At 40.4% G+C, this 25,075-nt stretch overlaps 1 protein-coding gene across 8 annotated transcripts; it reads left to right on the top strand.

The window, feature by feature from the left end:
- Positions 1–1,799: 1,799 nt before the first annotated feature.
- PYM1 (PYM homolog 1, exon junction complex associated factor) lies at positions 1,800–23,250 on the top strand. 8 transcript variants are annotated; one of them, XM_079139855.1, is made up of 6 exons: positions 2,521–2,563; positions 6,602–6,678; positions 11,848–11,938; positions 18,277–18,312; positions 20,205–20,305; positions 20,626–23,250. In XM_079139855.1, exons 5-6 carry the CDS (start codon positions 20,274–20,276, stop codon positions 21,107–21,109), a joined length of 516 nt encoding a protein of 171 aa, XP_078995981.1. In that variant the 5' UTR covers positions 2,521–2,563; positions 6,602–6,678; positions 11,848–11,938; positions 18,277–18,312; positions 20,205–20,273; the 3' UTR covers positions 21,110–23,250. The 8 variants fall into 8 exon arrangements, with proteins under 8 accessions (XP_078995984.1, XP_078995982.1, XP_078995979.1 ...); XM_079139854.1 differs by lacking the exon at positions 18,277–18,312; XM_079139856.1 differs by lacking the exons at positions 6,602–6,678; positions 11,848–11,938 and having other exon boundaries at positions 1,860–2,563.
- The last annotated feature ends 1,825 nt before the right edge of the window (positions 23,251–25,075 follow it).

The raw sequence follows: 25,075 nt of genomic DNA, 5'->3' as shown, positions 1-25,075 counted from the left end.
CAAGTCGGTCATTGAAGGGGTGGGGGAGGAAACATCTGAAGAGGAGGCGTCTAGTGCCTACAGTTCCAGGTGCTCATTTCTTTAGTCAACCACATCATAAAAGTCAGAAAGAAAGAAACCACAATGAACAAAGGGAAAGGAAAAAACAACAGCCTGTTCTCCCCAGCCTCTTTTTACCCCCTTTCTCCTCAGGGTGTGTGTGGGGGGGTCACATCCGGGGCCCAGGGCTGGGTACTAGAACTGTCTACTAAGCAGACAATTGAGTTTCATCTCCTGCCACCCAGAACTGGGGCAGGAGGTCTGGGGGCATCGTGGGGCGGGGGTAAGGTTGAATAGTGAGCACTTCAGGATTCCCCTTGTAGAGCAGGTCCTTTGGAAGCCACAAAGGCCATTCCTTAGATACTGATGTAGCCCACTAATTTTTAGAGGCTTCCTATCACACTCACCTCTTACTAGTTATAAGGTTAAGGATAAGATAATGGATTAGGCAGGGCTGAAGCACAACTGAGTCTGCCTGGGACTCTTGCCTCAGTCTCCCTGATAGCTGGGACTAAGAGTGTGTCTCCCCTCCCATCTGTATGTAAATAGTTTTTTTTTTTTTTCCTCTTTTCCCTGAGGATTGAACCCAGCAGCACTTAACCACTGAACCACATCCCCAGTCCCCTTTTAAAAAAGTATTTTATTTAGAGACAGGGTCTTGCTGAGTTGCTTAGGGACTGGCTAAGTTCCTGAGGCTCTTTCAACTCCTGCCTCAGGTTTGCCACTGGGATCACAGGCATGTGCCACCATGCCTGGCTTGTAAATATATATATTTTTAAACTATTAAAAAGTTTATTTAACAAAAAGTTTAATATGAGAATATACATGACCTGATTTTTATGTCATAAACAGGCCCTTTGGAAAGGGGACATGGATTTCTCTGCTGAATAGCCATAATTTATACTTGTTCCAAGGCTTCTAACATGATGATACTATTTCCTTGTATTATCACGATTCCAATATTGTTCTGTAGCTCACTAGTTGCCATCCCCACACGTTCATCTATCACAAGATTCTTAACGGTCAGATCCCTGCAATATTCCTTGGACATGTCTGCCACCATTTAATTTCAAAGATAACTTCTTGTCTGTACATTTTTTCAGCTCGAGAGGGTGAGCTTTGCTCACGTTGTCTACTGGGCAGGTTCAGAGATGCTTTGTGGATGTAGTTTTTAAATGAATATTTCTGAGACCTTACGAGTCGGGTCCCAGGTAGAAGTCAAGGAGATGAGAGACTGGGAAGGAAGCAAAGGTGTGGTCCTCAAAAAACTTCTGAGGTTTAATTTGCTTGCCTAAGGTCCTAGTCAGCCAATTGCTGTTTTTTGTTTGTTTTTTAACTGTGGCATGCTGCCTTGTGTTGGAAGTAATCTCTAATATACACAGAGGTACTGTGGGCATTAACCTAAGTCAAAATACGGGATACAGAGGAAAGTAAAGGGGTTGATAAAGAAAAAGAAATAAGGGGATGGAGGAGCGCGGAGTCCGGATACCTGAGAAGAACCTGCAATCCTCCCTTCCCAGGCCGAAAGGGAAACTAGTTTAACAGGATTTAGCCCTAAAGGAACTATAGCTACAGAAGGCGTGGGGGAGGGATAGCTTTTGGGTCCTTTGAAGAACAATGAGGCAGGGGGCAGGGCCGATCTGCAAAGGGAGTGACTTTATAGGGCCGGCTGGGATTATAGCTGCCCCGCTTCCGATCCCCAACTTCCACAGATTTGGCACGAGGTTGAACGGAATACTAACTGGGTCCGCCCGGGTGCCTTCGGAGGGTCGTTCGGTAGGCAGCCAGGGCAGGAAGTCATTTCGCCGCTGAATACCCAAGGCCGCCGCAGAGGCAGAGCCTGCCCCAACTCGGCCTTGAAAGCCGCCAGCAACCCTGAGGCTGCGGGGACGAACCCGCAGCGCTCCCCGACTTGCAAGCCTCTTTCGTAGGTCTCGGTCTAGAGAGTTAAGCTGGGCAGCCGGGGGCAATAGGCACGCCAATTCGACCTCCCCACCTTCTAAGGGTTAGTTGGGGTCTTTCACATGCTCTCAGCAGTATTCGTGCTCTCCAGTACGTTCCTGGAGTTTGCTTGCCCCATGTCTCCAAGTCTCCCTGGGACCCGGGTGCAGGCCAGAACCTGAATATTCTTCCTTTACTTCTTTTTAGCTCCCCTCGGGTTCACTGGGCCTTGCGCCCTTTTCCCCTCGCCTGTCCTGGATGTACACGAAGTTCTGGGATGAGAGAGAAGGTGTGTCGGAACTTCTCCCGGTTCCCAACTAGTTTACACGCAGCAGGTGCTTAAGGGTGGTATGGGTGGCAGTAAGAGTTCAAAGCTTTATTTTATTAACTACCTTAGTCTCTAGTCCCCTTTTTTCTCCCCGCCCACGAAATGGTGCACTCTTCCTTTAAGACTAAAATGGTGGCTTGCTATGATCAGAACTCCACTTCCGGTGGGGAGGGGGGCGGGACCCCAGTCCGCTCACGCCGGAAGTGGTTTGCGTTTTCAAGATGGCGACTCCCTATGTAACTGACGAGACCGGCGGTGAGTGCGGGAGTCGCGGAGTCGCTTCTCCCTGGGCTCTCGGGGTAGGGGTTCGTACTTGGAAAGGGGTCTGTGCCCCGCCCATCCCGGGGCCCCTCCTTTGCCCCGCCCCCCGGACCGCCTTCCCCATTGATTCTCTCCTCCCGGGTGTCACCTGCGCCCCCTTCTGGTCTCGTGTTTGGGGGGTCTCTGCTTCCGGTCACCCAAACCCTGGGTCTTTGAATGCTCCCTACTCCAGGACCCCCACGGACCCTCAGTTTTTCTCCAGCGATTGGAGCTCCCATATCTCTTTTTGGTTCTGCAGCCTTATGGACTCCTACACTCTTTAGTTCTCTCCAATTCCAGCCCCCTCCTTCCCCCCTCCCCCATGTCTTAGCTATACCTGTTTCCTGTCCTACCCATCCCCGTTTTCATTCTTTTTCTTCGAAGCTGTATCTGCTGAAGATCAACCCATTGCTATCTAGTGCCTTTCCCACTCTCCCCCCTCATCTTGATTTCTTGGGTCACTGAGGTCTGGAGGTGTGAAGGGAGGAGGTACTTAATATAACTTTCAACTTGAGTTTTTTCGTTAATGGAACCACCCATCTCTAACTCCCCTGGTGATGGTGAGAGAAGGCAAACAGGAAGGTGTCTAGGGACTTTTCTCCCAAGTTCTTTGGTAGAACCTGCTATTCTTTTTGGCTTGAGAATTTTAGCCCGATTGTTTGAAATGCTGAAGTGTCTGCTGTGTATGTGAGAAACTGAGAATAAAGGCTTTCTTCATGGTTTTGCCCTATCCTAATCATCTTGTCTTTAGAAAAATGTGCACAGTAGTATGTAGACCCAGTGAGGATAATATATGGATATATATGCTAAATAGGATAATATATGCTAAAATAGTTTGTAAAATGCTATGCAAGTGCAAGGTTGATTATGTTTTTGTAGCCTATATGGTATATGTGCAGTCTTCTGTGCGGGCGACACTGAGCATGTGCAGTGCAGTGTGTTTTAAAATGTGCCATTTATGCTGCTTGTTCTGCTGCTTTTTATGTTTCTTATACCTCAGCCCTCTATCTTATATTACCTAATGACAATCCTGGACATTCCTCTTCAGCCTCACATTTCAAAGTGGTACACCATCTTTGCTTGTGCTCACTATTCATAATTTTTCTTTAATGTGTGCAACTTCTGATGTGTACTCTGAAAATACTACTTATCATCCAATCCTTTTTTTTTATTCCCTTAACCCTGATTTAATAAAAATCCAGGTATCACGTCCGCTCCATTTTCTGTTCCCTTTGCCTGTGTGGAAGAGAGGAAGGAATAAACTATTCTTTTCCTTTCCATTGGTCTACCATTTTCGCTGTAATCCTTGTGGAAGGCATTGCCATGTAATTATAGTAGTTTCTTTAAAACTTTAGTGCCATTATTTACTGTCCACAAGAACCCAGACCTTTCAAACCATATTTTTTTTCCCTACTCTTGTTTCTTGCTATCGTTCTCAGCGTCTCTAGCACTTTTGGAATTCTCCAGTCTCCTAGTTCCTCAGCATGAGACCATTGATTTACCTTTGTATTTTCAAACCAGATATATGTCAGAATCACTACAGCGTGGACCTCATCAGTGACACTACCACTACTTTCCCTTCAGGTACTCTCCAGTATTTACTTTAGCCTTCTTACCAGTGACTTTTTTTTTTTTTTTTTTTTTTTGTGGTACTGAGGATTGAACTCAGGGTCTTATGCATGGTAGGCAAATGGTCTACCACTGAACTACATCTCCAGCCTTTTTAATTTTATTTTGAGACAAGCTGCTCAAAATAAAATTTGAATATGTGATTGTTAGCTGGGATTACAGGCATATACCACTATACCCAGCTCCTTCACCTTTTTGTCTACCTCAGATCTACAGATGCAGCTTTTTGTCCTTTTTAGGATTCTGTTTTTGTGGGAGTGTGCAGTGTTCAAGAGCTTGAGCATGCTAGGCAAGAGCTCTACTACAGAGCTACATCCCCAGCCCCAATTCTCTGGTTTTTGATCCTTCCCATTTTGTTGAGTCTACCAGTACCTTATGATTACCTTAGCTGCTGCTTAGTTAGGCCTGAATGGCCACTATCCTTTTTGCTTTCTTATTCATTTTGATCTTATATAATAAGACAAGGACTTCTGTTATATTGAATCATGCCCATCAACTAGTTTCTTGGCTTCTGCTTCTAGACTGCTGCATGTTGCTAGAGAAAAAGCCCAGAAACTAGCAGATTCAGTATAATGTTAACTTCTGTCAGATCACAGCTTCTTGCCAATACTTTTTCCAGGTGTCATTAAATTTCCCATGGCTGTTATTCCAATCTTTTCTATTTCTCTGTGGCCCTGCCTTTTAATTTTTCCTTTTATGTCAGATAACCTCACTTTTTTTGTGGGGGAACCAGGGATTGAACTCAGGAGCACTCGACTGAGCCCTATTTTGTATTTTATTTTGAGACAGGGTCTCACTAAGTTGTTAAGGGCCTTGCTAAGTTGCCAGAGCCAGCTTTGAACTTGCGATCTTCCTGCCTCAGCCTCCCAAGCTGCTGGGATTAAAGGCATGTGCCACCACACCCTGGTTTCTCTTCATTTTATTTTGAGACAGGGTCTTGCAGTTGCCCAGGCTGGCCTTGAACTTCTGATCTTCCTGCCTCAGCCTCTGGAGTCACTGAGATTATAGGTGTGCACCACTCACAATGCCTTCTGTCTATTGGAATTCATCTGACATTTTTCTCATGATTAGATGGGGTTATGTGTATTGGGGGGAAAACCACAGAGGTAGAGTGATGTAGGATCACAATGGTTTTTTAACTATTGATATTGACCATGGTCATCTGACTAAGATAGTGGTTGTAAGGCTTCTCCACTACAGAATTTCTCTCCACTTTACCTCCTTTCTGTTACTGTATTCTTTGGAGGGAAGTAATTTATGCAGCCCGTATATTAGGATTAGGATATTGGGTTTTCTTCCTTACGGACAGAGATCATTTGGAATTATTCTGCACAGAAAATTTCTTCTCCCTGTTTATTTTTTCAATCATTTATATCAATATTGACATCAATTTTTATTTTATACTTAGGGTTTTAATCCAATACTATTTTATTTATTTTATTGCTTGAATATTCCAGCTTTATTTATTGATGTGGGGGATTGAGTCCAATGCCTTGTGTGTGCTAGGCAAGCACTCTACTGCTGAGATACATCCCCAACCCTTCAAATGTTCCAGCTTTAGACATTGGGAACTCTTATTTTTTTAGCTGACCCCTTCCTCTTTGACATATCAGGTAAGCTCTCCCTTACTTTGGAAGGTGCTCCAGGCTCATCTAGTGTATATTTCCTGCTTCAGTTCTAGAATCAGCCATTTCTCCAAGGAATTGTTGTTCATTCTATTGAAGAATGATGTTAGAAAGTAGAAACCAAGATCTGAGCACTAGGTCTTTTCATTGCAATTGGGGTATTTTTACATCATCATTTCCTTTTTTTTTTTCCCCTGGTAATACTAGAGATTGAACCCAGGGGTGGTTTACCACTGAGCTATTCCCCAGCCCTTTATTCATTCATTCATTCAGTTAGTTAGTTAGTACTGGGGATTGAACTTGGGCACTCGACCACTGAGCCGCATCCCCGGCCCTATTCTGTGTTTTATTTAGAGACAGGGTCTCACTGAGTTGCTTAGCACCTCATCTTCGCTGAGGCTGGGTTTGATCTCACAATCCTCCTGTTTCAACCTTCTGAGACACTGGTATTACAGGTATGTGCCATTGCACCTGGCTATTTATTATTTTGAGATAGGGTCTAATTGCTGAGGCTGGCTTGGAACTTGTGATCCTCCTGCCTCAGTCTCCCAAATTGCTGGGATTACATGCATAAACCACACAGGCTTGGCTTTTTACTTCTCTCTTGCCATCCACCTCTTCCCTTTTACATCAGTTGTCAAACTATAATTTTTTTTCTCTTTTTGCATTACTGGGGATTGAACCCACGGGCACTCTACCACTGAGATACAGCCCTAGCCCTTTTTTTTTTTTGAGACAGGCTCTTGCAAAGTTTTCCAGGCTGCTCTTGAACTTGTGATCCTCCTACCTCAGCCTCCTCAGTTGCAGGGATTACAGGTATGTGCCACTATGCCCAGCTTCAAAATACCTTCTTTCTTTCTTTCTTTGGTACTGGGGATTAAACCCAGAAGTGTTCTACCACTGGGCTACGTCCCCAGTCCTTTGTATTTTGTATTTTGAGACAGGGTCTTGCAAAGTTGCCCAGACTGTCCTCAAATTTGTGATCTTCCTGCCTTAGCCTACTTTGTAGCTGAGATTACAAGTATGTACCACCATATCACTGAGCTGCTCCAGCAGTTTATTCAAACGCCAGGAGGAGGTTGTAGGAACCCCAGCTGGTGGCCAGAAGGTCAAAAGTCTCAAAAGCCTAAACATGCAACTGGATCTGAAGTGAGGGACAGTCTAATGAGACCAAGCCCTTAAACTGTGCTACCTCTAAGTAGAGAGTGTCTGAATTGAATTAGAGGAAGTCCAAATGGTATCTGCTGCAGAACTGACTGCTTGTTGGTGGGAAGAAATCCCCACACATTTGGAGATCACAGAAGTGATCTGTGTTGTGAGCATAGAGTAGGAGAAACAGTTTATTTTCTCTATATAACCATCCTATGCTGCAAAAGCCCCTGAAACACTCCCAGAGTTTCTAGGAACACAGTTGGAAAAATATTGAGATAAACAATTTAAATGCTACAACTGCAGAACAGGTTCTAAATCAAGGAAGGTGACACTGTAGAAACCAACCTGTTGTCTGGTAAGAAGCACCATCACGTAAATATGTGATGGAAATAATTCCTCTGCTGGTATTAAAAAGTGGATTCCTCAGGCTGGGGATGTAGCTTAGTGGTAGAGAGCTTACTTAGCATGTGCAAGGCCCTCAGTTCAATCCCCAGCACTTTTTAATACTAATAATGATTTTTATTAATCAGAGATGGAAGGAAATTTTCTTTGCTTGGTGAAGATTTCATCTCAAAAAGTTAGCATTATACTTAAGAGGAAAATATTAGATATATTCTCTTTAAGATAAAGATAAAAAGGTGGGCTGGGGATGTAGCTCAGTGATAGAACACTTGCCTAGCATGTTTGAGGCCCTGAGTTTAATCCCCAGCACTGCAAAAAAAAGGTTAGACACAGAAAAAAGTTACTGAGGCTGCCCTTGAATTTGGGATCCTCCTGCCTCAGTCTTCCGAGTCACTGAGATTACAGGCATGTGGCACTGCACCTGCCTAATTTTTTTTTTTTTTTCTGATTCTTATTAGCTTTTTAGCAGTATTTAGATTTGAACCCATAGGCACTCTACCACTTCCCAGCACCTTTATTTTTTGAGCTAGGAACTCACAAAGTTGCCAAGGTTGGCCTTGAATTTGCAGTTCTGCCTCAGCCTCCTGAGCAGCTAGAATTATAGGCATATGCCATGACACTCTGCTTCTCAAAATATTCTTTTATTCCTACTGCCATTATACTTACTCCATCTTCAATATTTGTTAGGTATGCCTTCTTGGGAATATTTCTCATTAATGAAATGGAAATAACAACTCTTAGAACATGAGATTATTGTGAGAATTAAAATTTAAATGAAGCAATGTACATATCTGGCACACAGAGTTCAAAACATGCTTTTGTAATTTTTACTATTATGTAAGGATTGGTGTATGGGTTAGCAGAACTAATATGCCAAGTGTCAAGCATAGTAGTGGGGTCATTCTAAGCGCCTGCTAAAATTTTTGTTTCCATTATTCTACAAATATTGCTGGGACCTCTTGAATACTTGTCCTATCTCTAGTCTCTTACTGTTCCTTCTCATCTTATACACTAGTACCAGGTTCTGCCCTTTTTTTTTTTTTTTGGTATCAGGGATTGAACCCAGGGATGCTGAGTCACATCCCAGCCATTTTTTTATATTTTATTAGAGACAGGGTCTTGAGTTGCTCAGAGGCACACTGAGTTGCAGAGGCTGGGTTTAAACTCACGATCTTCTTGCCTCAACCTCCTGAGTCACTGGGATTACAGGCATGCACCACTACGCCCAGCTCTATATGTTTTAATATCTTGTCTTTTAATTTAACCTTATGACATAAATTCTTTTTTTTAAGTGCTGGAAATTGAAGTCAGAGTTGCTTTCCCACTAGCCACATCCTCAGCCCTTACCTTTGTTCTGTAATTGAATTTTTACATTATTTCCAGAACCTTTTTTTGCCTGCTATGGGGGTTGGGGTGTTTCTGGCAAAAACTGGAAAAGCTTCTAGGCAGATTCTAAAAGAGCTGTAAACTCGAAGAATTTTTTAAAAAGAATTTTATGAAAATTAAAAAAAGTTTATAGTTGTAGATGGACAGAATGCCTTTATTTATTTTTATGTGGTGCTAAGGATGGAACCCAGTGCCTCACACATGCTAGGCAAGTGCTCTGTCACTGAGCAACATACAGCCCCAGCCCTCTGAATTTTTTTGTGTATAAATTGTTGTCTACATTTAGAGTTATTGTTTTGTTTTGTGGTGTGGTATGGGAATTGAACCTGGGGTTTAGTGCATCTTGGCAAGCACTCTATGACAGCTATACTCCCAGCCCTTCATTTATTTTTCTTAATTATGAAATTAATTCATATTGACTTTATACTCATGACTGGTAATTCCAGAACCAGAGATCCACAGATCCACATTTAACGTATCCTTTTAATTTTTTTTTTTTAACTATTAGGGATTAAACCCAGGTGGGCACTTTACCACTTTATCACTGAGCTGTATCCCCTAGTCCTTTTTTTTTTTGAACTGGGAATTTAACCCAGGGGCTCTTTACTACTGAATTACATCTCCAGCTCTTTTTGGAGGTTATGGTGCATGCCTGTAATTCCAGCAACTCAGAAGGCCAAGGCAGGAGGATTGCAAGTTCAAGGCCAGCCTCAGCAATTTAGTGAGGCCCTAAAGACTTGGTGAGACCCTGTCTCAATATAAAACATTAAAAAAAAGTTTGCTGGGGATATGGCTTGATGGTTAAGTGACCCTGGGTTCAATCTCCAGTACCAAAAAAAAAAAAAAAAAAAAAAAAAAAAAAAAAATTAATTAAAAGGGCTGGGAAAGTAGCAGTGGTAGGCAGTCTCTAGTACTAGTACCAGGGTAAAAGAAAGACCATAACCTTGGGAGCCCTTACCCCAAGTTCAATTTCTGATGCAATTTACTAACTTAGGGCAAGTTATTAAATTTATCATCTTCTATAAAGCTGGAATAATACTTTGGAGTTGTGAAAATGAAATAAAATAATATTTATAAATATTGAACACTATTTGGCAAGTACTTAATAAAAGATTGCTGCTGTTTCCATTGGGGAGTTAACGTTCAGATTGATATATGGACTCTTCATGCTACATGCTTACATTAAGACACAACACTACTATGAGCACAAACTAGTTTTCATTCTAGTATTTGTCACATATGTTTTCCTGTACCCTCTGGTGAAACTGAGCTTTATAGAGAAGTAGAGCATCAGTGAGATAGTAAGTTTTGGCATCAGGCCTGAGTTCAGAATATAACTACAGCTACATGCTACCTTTATGATCTTGCCCTTGTCTTTTTTATTTTTTTTAATACTGGAGATTGATTGCAGGACCTTAGACATTCTAGGCGAGCACTTTACCACTGGGTTACATCCCCAGCACCCCCACACCTTTTGAAACAGTCTCCTAAATTGTATAAGTCGTCCTCAAATTTGTGATCGTCTTATCTCACAATCCCAAGTAGCTGGGATTATAGGTGTGTGCCACTACACACTGCTTAATCTCTTTAAGACTGTTTTCTCAACTTTAAATAATATCTACTCACTGTCTAGATTCAGTAAGATAAAGTATATGAAGTTTTTGGTGTAATGTAGCTACTCATTAATTAGTGCTTATTTGTAATCATTCTTAATGTACTGTGAGTTTTCTACTACTATGATTTTGCTTCTTGTTGTTCCTATTTGTTTCTCCTCTTTTCTGCCTATAAAATATTGGTTGCTTATTTGTTGTTGTTGTTATTATTATTACTTAGTTTTTAATGTCAATTTCTTGAGGTTTTTCCTAGTTTCCTGCCACCTTCCCTCACCAAATGGAATGTAATTATTTATTCCTTATCTGTATCTGTTGGGTTACTTATGACATTTATAAATTTGTCTTATTCCTTGCTTACCTAACTTGCCCAGCTCCCCCCTTACTTAAAGAGTGCACATTTTTTGAAACTAAGCACCATTTTGCTGTTCATATTGTTCTCTCTATGGCACTTAGTACAGTACATATCCCATAGGAAGCTTTCAATAAATGTTTATCCTTTTTTTTTTTTTTTTTGTATCAGGGATTAAACCTTAGGGGTCCTTAACCAGTGAGCCACAAACTCAGCCCTTTTTATTTTTTTCATTTTGAGACAGGGCCTTGCTAAGTTGCTGGGTTGGCTTTGAGTTCAGAATTCTCCTGCCTCAGCCTTCTGAGTCTCTGGGATTGCAAGCGTGTGCCACTGCACCTTACTGTTTATCATATTTAATTAATTTGTAGTCTGGCTTCTAACCACCATTCTTTTCCGAAGCTCTATTCTTGGAGATAACCTGGGATTTCCAAATTGCCAAAAACAGTTAACTTTTACTCAGTTTTCCTTGTCCTTGATCTCGCTGCATTATTTAATGGTGTTAATCACTTACTCCCTTAAAATGATACTTTTAACACTCTTAATCACCTACTGTCACATTAAACTCTTTTGGTCTCCATGACATTATTCTGTCCTTTTCTGTGAATCACTTCCTGTTGTTAGTACCTTTACTTCCTTGAGAGAAATAATTATGACCATTTTCCAGGGTCATTCCTCCAACTCTGATCTCATTTTTGGAAACCACCCCTAGGTCTTATTATCATTGACCCTGAGATCATCCTCAGACTCAGATCTGGGACCCAGATCTCTGTGTTTGAAGCAGATCCCAGAGACTTAACACATCTTTACCAGTCACTTTCTCTAGTCCCTTGGAGTTCTCCCAAGCCTTGCTGTGTTATCTCTTTACTGTCTTCCTGCAACCCCTCAAACAAGGCCCTTTTCAGCTTAAGAGTTTTTATTGCTAATATCTTTAAGGAAAACAGGTTGAAAATTATAAAACAATAGATGTGGGAAATGACAAAGCTTAAAAACTCTTAGAGTAGGAGACCCTAATCTGTACTTTCTGATTCTCTCAAAAATGTTATCTGAAAGTCCTGATATTCTGCCCTTGGTTTTTATTTCTAGGGGTGGGAATCGCCAAACCTCTCCCTTCTTTTTGACTTCACCCTTGGATACCATCAAGGCCAGAGGATGGAACCAAGATAACATAAAATAGGTGCTCCTATGTGATAATGAGCTATTTGTATATCAGAGGGCTTCCACACAGAATGGCCATTCAAGAAGCTCTGCTCTGCCTTTCCTCACAATCTATCTTTACTTCTCTTAATTCTTCAACTATGCAGTATTCCCCCTTTATCAGCAGTTTTATTTCTCTATGGTTTCAGTTAACTGTGGTCAGTTCAGGTCCAAAAAATACAGTATAGTACAAAAAGATATTTTGAGAGAGTGATAGAGAAAAGAGACCATGTTTATAAAACTTTTATTATGGTATATTATTGTAGTTCTATTTTATTAGTTATTGTTAATCTCTTACTGTGCCTAATTTATAAATTAAGCTTTGGCATAAATATGTATACATAGGAAAAAACAGAATACAGGGTGAGTATCCCTTATCCAAAATGCTTGGGACCAGAAGTGTTTTGGATTTCGGATGTTTTTAGATTTTGGAATATTTGCATATACATAGTGAAATATCTTGGAATGGAATCTAAGTCTAAACACAGCATTCATTTATGTTTCCAATATAGCTTACATACACAGCCTGAAGGAAATTTAATACAGTATTTTTAGTGTACTTGCATTTTGACTGTGATATATCACAAGTGGTCAGGTGTAGAATTTTCTACTTGTAGCATCATGTCAGCAATCAAAATGTTTGATTTTAGAGCATTTCAGATATTGGATTTTTGGATTAGGGATGCTCAACCTGTGTATAGGGTTTGGTACTATCTGCAGTTTCAAGCATCTACTGTGGGTCTTAAATGTATTCCCCAGAGATAAAGGGGGCCTGCTGTAATCTTTGTGCATTTAACTTCAGTATTTCTAGTGTTTGTTATTTCTAGTATTTTCCCTTTCTTTCTGATTCCATGTAAAACACTGATTGTCTAGAATTGAATTAGTTATTTTCACAGAGTTTTCTTCTCTGGACTTTGTATATGTCAGTGGTTTTTATTCTTCCCGCTTTCCACATTTCAAGAGTGATATTGTAATTAGTTTGTGTTCTCATTTATTATCTTCCTCACAAGAATGTATGCTACAAGCAGGCAAGAATCTTGCTTTATTCATTATTGTATCTCTAGCTTCTGTTACAGTGCCTGGCACAGTAGTAAGAGCTCAATAAAGATTTAAAATCCTTGTGTGAATAAATGTTATTACCGTATGCCCTATTTACCCCAAAGACATGGGGTGAAAAACAAGATAATACATATGAAAGGCATCAAATTAAATTCATTGTAACACTATTTTCACTATTTCTTCTCCAATTCAAATCTTAGTATTCTTTGGATCCTGTTGATTTATCCTTCAAGTGAATTTTTCTTTCATTTTCCTTTCAATGCCACAAAGACTATCCAAGTCAGGTCTTTTTTTGTTACAGCTATTGCTTTCATTTTCTCCACCTTTAGTTTATTGTACCGTCACCCCTTCACATTCATGGGTTCTGCACCTGCAGATTCAACCAACCTCAGACTGAAAATATTCAGAGTTGGGTGTGGTGTATACCTGTAATCCCAGCTACTGGGGAGGCTGAGGCTGGAAGATTGCTTGAGCCCAGAGTTTGGGACCAGCATTGGCACCAGAGCAAGATCCATCTCTTTTAAAAATATGTTTTTTGTTTCTGTATTGATCATGTCACTACTCTTATTTTTCTTGTCATTATTCCCTAAACAATGTAGTTAAAAGAATTTACATATCATTTACATTGTATTAGGTATTATAAATAATCTAGAGATGATTTTAAGTATATGGAAGGATTTGAGTAGATCATACACAAACATTATGCCATTTTATATAAGAGACTTGAGCACCTAAGGATTGGGTGTCCTGGGGAGTCCTGGAATCATTCCCCTCCAGATGCTGAGGGATAACTACTCATATTTTCAAGTTAGTCTTTTTTTCTTTTTGGTACTGGGAATTGAACACAGAAGAACTTTACCAGTGCCATATCCCTAGCCCTTTTTATTTTTTTTTTTGAGACAGGGACTCAATAAGTTGTTTAGGGCCTCACTAAATTGCTGAGGCTGTCCTTGAGCTTGCAATCTTTCTGTATCAGCCTCCTGAGTCACTGGGATTTCAGGTGTGCAGCACTGTGCCCAGCTCAGTTTAGTTTTAAAGCATTGCTTTAAGCAGATTCACCTGTACTCCCTTACAGGTCTTTGGTGGTCTGCAATCTGAGGCTTAAATTCCAAATGCAGTAGAGATTGGAGATCTTTCATATATTCATTAGTTTTCTCTAGTTTCTTTTCTCATTGTATATGCCTTTTTGTCCAAAATAGTCTGGATTCTTGCTATTCCATAATATACTTAAACTTTTACATGTATTAATTCAACCTATATTTACTGTCTTCTGTGAGCAAAGCTCTTGCTACAAAGTTCAAAGACAAAGTCCTTGCATTCAAACAAGCAAATAATTATATTAAACATTAGAAATGATAAAGGCTGAAATAGGTGTTGTGTGTGCATGAAAGGTAGCTTCTAACTTGGTTTTGGTGGGGAAGTCAGGGCAAGCTGTATTGGAGTATTTATACTTGAACTTCACTTAAAGACCAGTAAGAATTAACTGAGATAAGAAACAAGGAAAGTCTATTTCTGTCCAAGGAAATAAAGCAAAAGACAGAGTAGAGGAACGGTTCTGGGTGAGATTTGTGACTATTTCAGTGGCTAGAGCAGAAAGTGAGTGGCTGACTGGATGAGAGGTTGGAGACTAGCAGGAGCTAGGTCAAGAAGGCCTGTGTGTGTGACTCCATGTAAATACTCAGAGGGAAATAGGAATCCAGGAAGAATTTTAAGTAGAGGTGCAAATAGCCTTATTTGCCCTTTTGCTTATGTCCCTGTACCTGAAGTACTTCCCTTTCTCTTTTTTTTTCCTCAACTCTACCCTCACCTCCACTTGTCTAAATCCTGCTCATCTTCCAAGGATCACAAGAGGTGCAGTGTCTCCAATTTGTATGAATTACCTGGTCAAGATAATTTCACTCTCCTTAGTGTACCTATAATTCTCTAAACCACCTAAAATCATATATTTAAGAAATCCACAGTATGTCAACAACATTAATGGGAATATTTTAAAAGAAAAATAATTTTTTGGTACTGGATATTGACCCCAGAGACACTTTACCACTGAGCTACATCCCCAGACCTTCTAAATTTTTTTATTTTGAGACAGGGTTTTGCTACATTGCTGAGACTGGTGCAAACTTGCAATCCTCATTACTCCAAAATTGTGGGATTACAGGTGTGTACCACCCGCTCAGCAAGACAGAAATATTTATAATCTTATTATCCCAATATAACATTTTTGTTATTGCATATCCTTTTCTAAATTTACAAATATAGTAGCATCTAATTGTTGAAATCATGGGTGACCAGGCTCTTTGTGGACACCTATAATCCCAGTGGCTCTGGAGGCTAAGGCAGGAGAATTTTGAGTTCAAAGCAGCCTGAGTAATTTGGCATGGCCCTAAGCAACTCAGGGAGACCCTGACTCTAAATAAAATATAAAAAACGGCTGGGGATGTGTCTCAGTGGTTAAGTGCCCCTGCATTCAACCCCTGGTACCAAAAAAAAAAAAGGTATATGTATAATTTTCTTATGTTTTCTATTAGATCATATTATAAGATTTTTTTGAAATTTTTTTCATTGTCTTGGTGTGTGTGTGTGTGTATGTGTATGTATGTTATCCAGATTTGACACCAGGGATGCTCTACCAGTGAGTTACATTCCCAGGTTTTTTTTTTTTTTTTAAGGAATTAGTTTTATGTCTTTTTATTTTTTGTAGTTGTAGGTGGACAGAATGCCTTTGTTTTATTTGTTTATTTTTATGTGGTTGCTAAGGATGGAACCCAGTGCCTCAAACCTACTAGGCAAGCACTCTGCCACTGAGCTACAACCCCAGCCCCCAGTTTGTTTTTTTTTTAGTTGTCGATGGACCTTTATTTTATTTATTTATATGTCATGCTGAGGATCTAACCCAGTGCCTCACACATACTAGACAAGTGCTTTTCTACCGAGCCACAACCCCAGCCCCCAACTCTTTTTATTTTTATTTATTTATTTTTTTACTTTTTGAGACAGGGCCTTGCTAAATTGCTGAGGTTCGCCTTGAATTTGTGGTCCTCCTGCCGCAGCTTCCTTGAGTACCTGGGATTATAGGTGTGTGTCATCATGCCCAGCTTCTATCATCATTTAAACAGATGTACTATATACATTTAATATTCTTGTAAAATTGGATGTAAATTTTGTTTTTAAGTTTTATTCATAGATAATGCCATAACTTTTACATATTTATATCTTCTTTGTATTTTTTCCTGCTGGAACTATTCCCCTATGTTAATTCTTAACATTGGGATTACTAGAAGTTTATTGAATTATTTTTGATTTCCTACTTGCTTACCCCACCCCTAGTCAGTGAATTACCAAGTATTGTAGATTCTTTGTTAATATACTAGCATCAGTGTCTTCTTTTGCATTCTTTTTCAGCCAATTCTTTCTCTTCATGACAAGATCATTGCAGTCTTAGGAGGCTGAGGCAGGAGGACTGCAGTTTCAAGGCCAGCCTGGGTAGTTTAGTGAGACCCTATCTCAAACAATACAAAGGACTGGGTCTGTAATCAGTGGTATAGTGCCCCTCAGGTTAATTCCCAATGACAAGGGTAGGGATGGGGTAGGAGAAAAAGATATTACAGTCTTTTTCTAACTGGTTTCCTTAGATTCCAGTGTTTTTCTTTTCTAATTTATCTTCTCATCATGCTGGATTAACTGGTGTACAGTTTTGGATAAAGGATTTATTCATATCCAAGGCCTTACAAAAATGCTTTGAATAAAGGATTCATTCATTTGACAAGTGTTTATTGAATGCATGCCATGTGCCACATATTAAACTCCTTAACTGGCATTCAAGGTCTGAGCACTAAGGTCACTATAGCAGCCCTTTTTCTGGCTCAGCCAGACTTCTCTGTTTGCCATCCTGAAAATGCCATCTCTATTCTCAAATCTGAGTTTTTGTTTTAGAATGAACTTTTGTTTCAGATCCATTCTGTCTCCTTTCTTATTTACTTTAGTTCAACCCTGTCTTCAGAGCCCATACTAGTCTTAGTTCTTCCATGAAGCTTTTCAGTTTTTGGGTTTTTTTTTTTCTTCATTCTTTGGTATTCATTCTTCTGTCTATACTGTCACTGCTGGCCAAAACATATCCTCAGCATTTTTATTTGTTTATTTATTTTTTTAGTTGTCAGTGGACATTTTAAAAAACATTTTTAGTTGTAGATGGGCACAATACCTTTATTTTATTTATTTATATGCGGTGCTTAGAATTGAACCCAGTGCCTCACACATGCCAGCCAAGCTCGGTACCACTGAGCCACAACCCCAATCCCTATCCTCAGTATTTTTTTTTAATATTTTGTTTTTTAGTTGTGGGTGGACACAATACCTTTATTTTATTTTTATGTGGTACTGAGGCTCAAACCCAGGGCCTCATGCATGGTAGGTGAGCCCTCTACCTCTGATCCACAACCCCAGCCCCTTATCCTCAGTATTTCTTTTACTTGTCTGATAAAATCCAAATTCCTTGATCTTGTTTCTAAGACTTTCTAAGATCTGGTCCCATTTTCTTTTTACTTGGTACTGGGGATTGAACCCCAGAGTGTTTAAGCACTGAACCAGTTCTCAGCCCCTTTATTTTTTATTTTGAGCCAGGGTCTCACTAAGTTGCTTAACTTGCTAAATTGCTGAGGCTAGTCTTGAACTTGCAATCCTCTTGCATCAACCTCCTGAGTTGCTGATTACAGGCATGTGCCACTGCATCTGGTCTGGCCTGGCCCCGTTTTTCATTCCCAACCTGGCTACTATCCCCCCTGCCTCGTGATTGAACCTGGGAGCACTTTACCCCTGAGCACTGAACTACATTCCCCAGCCGTTTTTATTTTTATTTATTTATTTATTTATTTTTTGCAGTGCTGGGGATTGAACCCAGGACCTTGTGCATGTGAGAAAAGCACTCCACCAACTGAGCTGTATCCCCAGCCCCTTTATTTATTTATTTTTATTTTGAGACAGGATCTCACTAAGTTGCTTAGGGCCTCCTTAATTACTGAGGCTGGCCTTGAATTTGGAATGCTCCTGCCTCAGCCTCCTGTCCCCAGGATTATAGGTGTGCACCACTGCACCCAATTGACATTTGCATTTTGAATAAAAAAACAATTTGTGTAAAAATACGTAATCCTCATAGGAGGTCCTAGACTTGACTTTTCTCTTAAAAATTGTTTTTTATTATTCTTATAAAAGTACTACTTCTTTTTTTTTTTTTTTTTTTTTTTGCCATTTCTCTTTTTCCAGGTTATCCCTATTAAAGTAAACAACATTAAAGGCTTGGTATGTGTCCTTCCACACTTCTGTTTGTCCTCATACGCAGACTACATAGAATTTCTTTTTTGTTGCTGGGAATCAAACCCTGGGCCATACCCATGCTAAGCAAGTGCTCTACCACTAAGCTGCACCCCCTACACCCTGTATTTTAGGCAGGGTCTTGCTATGTTGCCCTGGTCAGTCTCAGACTCCAGGGCTCAAGCGATCTTCTTGCTTCAGCCTTCTGAATATTGGGATTACAGGTGTGTACCACACCTGCATTCATTGACCTTTAAATCCTGCCTCTTGCTCCAGCAAAAATGGGATCTATTCTTTCTATCAGAGATTCTGAGAGTGTTCTCCAGGACATTTGGAGGTGGGGTGGTGCAGGGGCCTTCAAAACCCTTTTAGAACTTCTGTAAGCAAAACCATTTTTGCAGCTGGTTGTGGTGGCACTTGCTTATAATCCCAGGGGCTGAAGAGGCTGAAGCAGGAGTATCCTAAATTCAAGGCCAACCTCAGCAATTTAGCAGCCCCTTTCTTACAAAATAAACAAAACCAAAATCTGTCAGATGTATTTGACAGTCATTCTTTTGAAAATTAAGGAAGGAAGCAAGCCTGTCATTTCAAGGAAAACAATTGACAGTATTTGTTATCAAGAATAAAATTCAAGCCCTGAAGTGAAAATGAGAAGTTTGGAAAACTTCTGCCACTGTGAACTTGACAACTTCCTAGTGCTTACAGACTTTTATGAGGAGATAATGAATATGATTTTTTACATAGCATAAAGAAGCACATAACATTGTAAAATAAGAGTATAAAGGAAGCTGGGCATAGTGGTGCCAGCCGGTAATCCCAGCTCCTCAGGAGGTAGAGGGAGGACCATTGCAAGTTCGAGGCCAGCCTGGGCAATTTAGCAAGACCCTATCTCAAAAAAAAAAAAAAAAAAAAAAAAAAAATGGGCTGGAGATGTAAGTCAGTGAGGTACAATACCTCTGGGTTCGATCCCCAGTTCCAAGGGTTGGGGATGTAGCTAGCTCAGTGGTGGAACGCTTGCTAGCATGTGTGAGGCTCTGGGTAAAGGGGTCCTGAAGTAAAAAGGTTTGAGGACCTCTATACATTATCCTGCGACTCTCTCACTTAGTATATCATATACACTATTCAATGTCAGTACATTTGTATCTAACATTCTCTTTTCTTGGTACTGAGGATTGAACCTAGGGGTGCTTTACTGCTGAGGGGATGCCACAGCACCTGGCAGCTATAGCTAACATTCTTTTTAACAACAGCGTGTTGTTCTGTTGTGTGGATAAACCAAATCTATTTAATCATTTATCTGTTGATTGCCACTTAAGTTACTTTCAGCTTTTTACCAAATTTAATAATTATCAGCAAGTATCTTTTACGCATACTCTTGTGTACTGGTGCTTTGATATCCTCTTACTGTTTTTTTGTCCCCCCCCTTTTTTTTTTAAACTGAAGGTTGAAACCAGGGATGCTTTACCCCTGAGCCACATTCCCAGCCCTTTTTACTTTTTATTTTGAGATAGGATGGTGAACTCATGGGCTCAAATGATCCTTTTTATCTCAGCTTCCCAAGACCTAGGAGTATAGGTGCACGCCCTCACCCCTGGCTTGCTTTGTTTTTAAAAACTTTGTCTATGCCTATCCTCTCTTACTAAGTTATAAAAATAGAAACTCCTTGAGGGCAAGGGTGGTGTATTGTACAGTGCATAGTCACTCAGTAAATAATGATGAGAGAGGGATTGAGGGTTGATAGAGGAAAAGATGCCTTTGTTGGCATTTTGTAGACAGGATGGATGCTGAGGGAAGCTACGTACACTTATGCATTCTTTCTTCTTGGAAAACATTTGAAAATAAGAAAGAATAACTCTCCAACTTAATCTCTCTCATTTCAGGCAAGTACATCGCCTCAACACAGAGACCTGACGGCACCTGGCGCAAGCAGCGGAGGGTGAAAGAAGGCTATGTGCCCCAGGAGGAGGTCCCAGTGTGCGTGGTTAGGCTTGAGAAGGGCTAGTTAATGGGGTCCCTCCAGAAGGGTAAATTATGTGTGCCCACAAATTCTGGGATGAATGAGGGTTACATGTGACTAATCTTGATCCTATGACCCCTGTTTATCAGAACCTCCAAATGGCAGTTACAGTTTCAGATCCTGGGCACCCTCCTACAGCCTCTCCTGCAGAGCAAGGCAAAGTTGGGGAGGCACCCAAAGAGAGGAAGGAAGTAGAATGTGATGAGTGAAGTAACTCGGAAGGTTAAGAAAAGAATCAAAAAGTCAGTGATTCTTGGAAATTTAACATCTTCTGTTTTCTGCAGGTATGAAAATAAGTATGTGAAGTTTTTCAAGAGTAAACCAGAGCTGCCTCCAGGGCTAAGCCCTGAGGCCACCACTCCTGTTACCCCATCAAGACCTGAAGGTGGTGAACCAGGCCTCTCCAAGACAGCCAAACGCAACCTGAAGCGAAAGGAGAAAAGGCGGCAACAGCAGGAGAAAGGAGAGGCAGAGGCCTTGAGCCGGACTCTTGATAAGGTGTCCCTGGGAGAGACAACCCAACTCCCCAGTGCTCCACAAAGCTCCCAGGTAGCCCCAACAGCTGCTTCTGATCCACCTGAATCAACTGCCACCACCGAGAAAGCCAAGAAGATAAAGAACCTAAAGAAAAAGCTTCGGCAGGTGGAAGAGCTACAACAGCGGATCCAGGCTGGAGAAGTCAGTCAGCCCAGCAAAGAGCAGCTGGAGAAGCTAGCAAGAAGGAGGGCGCTGGAGGAGGAGCTAGAGGACTTAGAGCTAGGCCTGTGAGGCCTTTGGGAATAGGGCATGGACTGCAGAACAAACCATGGGGCTTTCTGGGGTCCAGGGAAGTATGGGCAGCAGCGGTCAGGAGGGGAACCCCTCATACTGACTCGCTTCCACCTCCTGCTGCCCAACTCCGCCCTCCAGGGCCTAGCCTCTCCCTCATTCCTTCCCTTTTCTTCCAACTCCTAATTTTGGGACTTTCTCCCTCTCATTCCCAGTGTTCAGAATCTCAGTGTCTACCCCAGGTACCTTTGCTGCTGATCTGGGTGTCTCGTTTAAAAGAAAATTGGGTGGGTGGGACTCTCCTGGAGAACTGAGGTGGAGGGTAGAGGGAGTACGCCCAAGTCCTGGAGTCTTGGTTCCTGTTCAGTGTTTGAGTTATTTCCCTGTCTGTCCCTAACCCCGCTCCCTCTCCCCTCCGTCCTTGTCCCTCTGTCTTCTCTCTCTTTTTCTTTTTTTTTAAAGAACAAGAATAAACTCAAGTAGACATGTCTGGTTTTGTCTCTTTCTTTTCAGCTCCTAGTAGTTGTTTTATCCCTAAATTTGGTGCAGGAAGACACATGCTGGGAATAATATTCCTTTTAATTTAAAAAAATTATGAGAGTATGACCAAATTAGCAACTCTGATTTCTGTACATGACTGCTCAGATATCAGTAAATAGGAATTAGTCTTAGAATCTAATGAAACTTGTAACAGATTTTTTTGGTTCTTTTTAGATATATATCACAGTATATTTTGACATTATATATACATGGAGCATAACATTCTAATTAGGATCACATTCTTATGGTTGGACATGATGTGGAGATTCATTGTGGTGTATTCATATATGTACGTAGGAAAGTTACGTCTGATTCATTCTACTCTTTTCTATCCCCCCCACACCCACTTCTCTTCATTTCCCTTTGTATAATCCACTGAACTTCAGTTCTTCCCCTCCCCCTGCTTGTTGTGTGTTAGCATCTACATATCAGAGAGAACAATTGACCTTTGGTTTTGGGGGATTGGCTTATTTCACTTGGAATGATAGTCTCCAGTTCCATCCATTTACCAGCAAAATTCATAAGGTAATTCTTTGTGTCTGAGTAATATTCCATTGTGTATATATATCACATTTTCTTTAAACCATTTATGTGGGACAGATTTTTTTTGTTGTTCTCGGGTTTGGACTCATGCTGGGTAAGAGCAAATTTAATTTAACCTGTTAATTTATGTGTTGTTATTATTGTGCCATAATGGCAATGGGACTTTTGAATAATTATTTTTTTCTGAAGATAATCTTGACTTACTTCACAGGTATACCTAGGGCAGCTCTTCTCAGTTACCACACTAAGATGACATTATGGGGTAAACTAATGATATGGGTAAAGGAATTTATAGTCAAAAGTACCTGTTATTCAATTTTGTATTACCTGTGATACCCACACCCTCAGTTAATCACAGTCATTCTTTCTAGCTAGCTGCTCATGTAGTCATGAAGGGAGGTGAACCTCAGTTGGAATCAACTCTTAGGAATTCAGAATTCATAACCTGACTCAGAGGGTCCTACATAATCCGGTCCTGCTTAACTCCAGCATCATTTCTTTCCATTTTCCAACTCTGGTCAAACTATTCTCCAAATAAACTGAACTGTTTTCAGTTGATCAAATGAACCATATTCTTTTTGGGTCTCAGTCCTTTGCTTCTGCTGATCCTGCTACTTAGGGCACTTCTCCTGATGCTCTCTCTGGTCAACTCTCTTAGTCTTTGGATTTCTTAAATATTATCTTCTCTATGAAGCCTTCTTTTACCCTCGAATATTAATTTAGGTGTACTTTTTATTTGTTTCCTTTGCACTTGTTTTCATGATGGCGGTTATTATACTATATTTTCATCCTTGATGGTTTGTCTTACCTCCACAATGAGCTCCTTGAGCCCTGGGACTGTTTATCATCATTGCTTCCCTAGTGTTTAATGGTGAGCTGGGGATGTAGCTCAGAGCTAGAGCACTTGACTAGTGTGTTCAAGGCCCTAGGTTTGATCCCCACAATTATATGCATACCAAAAAAAAATTACTGGGAAAGGGAAACTTGTGTTGTTCTGTCTTAAGTTAGTTTAAATTTTAGGCCCAGCCAGAACTCAGGAGGATAGAGAAAAAATTATACCTTCCCTAAAAAATTAATTCAGAAAGTTCTAGCCAGGATTGTTTCTTAAATTGAACAGAAAATAGCAGAGACTGATGCTTAATAAATGTATATGTCTTTGGTTAGCTTGCGCTCCCATTCAAAGTACCCCAAACTGGGAGGCTTAAACAATAGACATTTATTTCTCATAGTTCCAGAGGCTAGAAAGTTCAAAACCAAGGTGCTGGCAGATTTGATTCCTAATGAGGGCCCTCTACCTTATTGCTGTGTACTTTTACATGCTCTTTCCTCGTGTGATCTGGGACAGAGTCCCTTTTTATAAGGGCACTAATCTTTTCATGAAGATCACACTCTTGTAACCTTGTCTAAATCAATTATCTTCTTAAGGTCTCCTCTCCAAATACGATCACATTGGGGGATTAGGGATTTAACATAAATTTGGAGGGGACACAATCAGTCTGTAGTTTGTCCCATGATAATTACTTTTTCTGTAAAGTCTGTGTATGTGTATACATATATAATAAGTAATAAATGTAATATATGTAATAAATCTGAGACCCACTAATCTAATCACTAATGAGGGGCTAAAGTACCACACATTCTCCTTCTGGTCCCTGTGTTTGGGATGGGTGAGGTAAAAGAACATTAATTTAGTTATTTCCCCAATTGTAGCTGATAGTGAAGAAAATTAGCCTTACTTTCTTTTCTATTCCTGAGGATGTATTGCTATTTATTTGACACTTTTCTTCTTGCATGATTCCCTCTTTATATGTAAATAGCAAAGATTCTAGGGATATGGAAGTAAGTTATTTTTGGTTGGGTCACTTACCCTCATGAACTCAGAGCCCATGTGTTGTCTTCTTTTTGTCCACTAGGTGGTACTAGGAAGGGCCAATGTTTACAAATTAAACTGTCCCTAGATTCTGCTTGTTTTCAAAGTAGCAGATTTATTCAGCTAGATTATCTTTTCTCTCTAGACTCCCAAGCATTTCAGGAGAGGATATCTAGATCTTGCTCCCCTCTGTAAATATAATCTAAATGAACAAATTGAGGATTGAGAATCTGAGATCAAGAGAGTACATTTTTGGGGTTAGGTGTGTAGCTTAGTGGTATAGTACTTGCCTGGCATGTATGAGGCCCTAAGTTTGATCTCAGAACTGAGAAAAAAAAAAAAAGTACATTTTTGGGGGGTCAATTTTGCCACTGGTCAAGGATCAAGAATGCTTTCAATTTTCCCCTGGAGTTTAAAGGTAATAAACTGAAGTGAAAGGGATGAAAGTTATGCTCCAAAATGAATAACTGGCTGTGTGCGGGTAACGGAACTGACAGAGAAGTGAAAGAGGCAAAATTAAAGGATCTCTTCCTTGGTTCTATGGTTTGAATATGTCCCCGAAGTTCACATGTTGGAAACTGAATCCCCAGTGCAATAGTGTTTAGAAGTAGGACCTTTAACAGGTGTTTAGGTCAAGAGATACAAGCCCTCATGAATGAATTAATGCTCTTGTAACAGTGGGTTAGTTATTGAGGAATTTGGTTCCTAATAAAAAGGAGATTGGACCCCTGCCCCTGCCCCTTTCATTTGCTCTCTTTCCCTTCCACCTTCCTTCATGACATGGCATGAAGGCCCTCCTCCATCTTGGACTTCTCAGGCTCCAGAATTGTTAAGAAATAAACTTCTCTTTTTAAAATACTCAGTCTTGGGACTGGGGTTGTAGCTCAGTAGTAGGCACTTGCCTGGCATGTATGAGGCCCTGGGTTCAATCCTCAGCACCGCAGATAAATAAATAAATAAATAAATAAATAAAAAAAATAAAGGTCCATTGACAACTAAAAAAATATAAAAAA

The sequence above is a fragment of the Sciurus vulgaris genome (genome assembly GCF_902686455.1).
Source record: "Sciurus vulgaris genome assembly, chromosome: 5".
NCBI classification, from domain to species: domain Eukaryota; kingdom Metazoa; phylum Chordata; class Mammalia; order Rodentia; family Sciuridae; genus Sciurus; species Sciurus vulgaris.
This window is presented reverse-complemented; position numbering and strand designations above follow the sequence as displayed.

Coding starts and splice junctions, on each gene's coding strand:
- PYM1 (XM_079139851.1), top strand. CDS start 4,093: ATGAGACCATTGATTTACCTTTGTATTTTCAAACCAGATATATGTCAG. Junction 4,193..20,204: donor TACCACTACTTTCCCTTCAG/GTACTCTCCAGT, acceptor CTCTCATTTCAG/GCAAGTACATCGCCTCAACA. Junction 20,299..20,625: donor CCCCAGGAGGAGGTCCCAGT/GTGCGTGGTTAG, acceptor TGTTTTCTGCAG/GTATGAAAATAAGTATGTGA.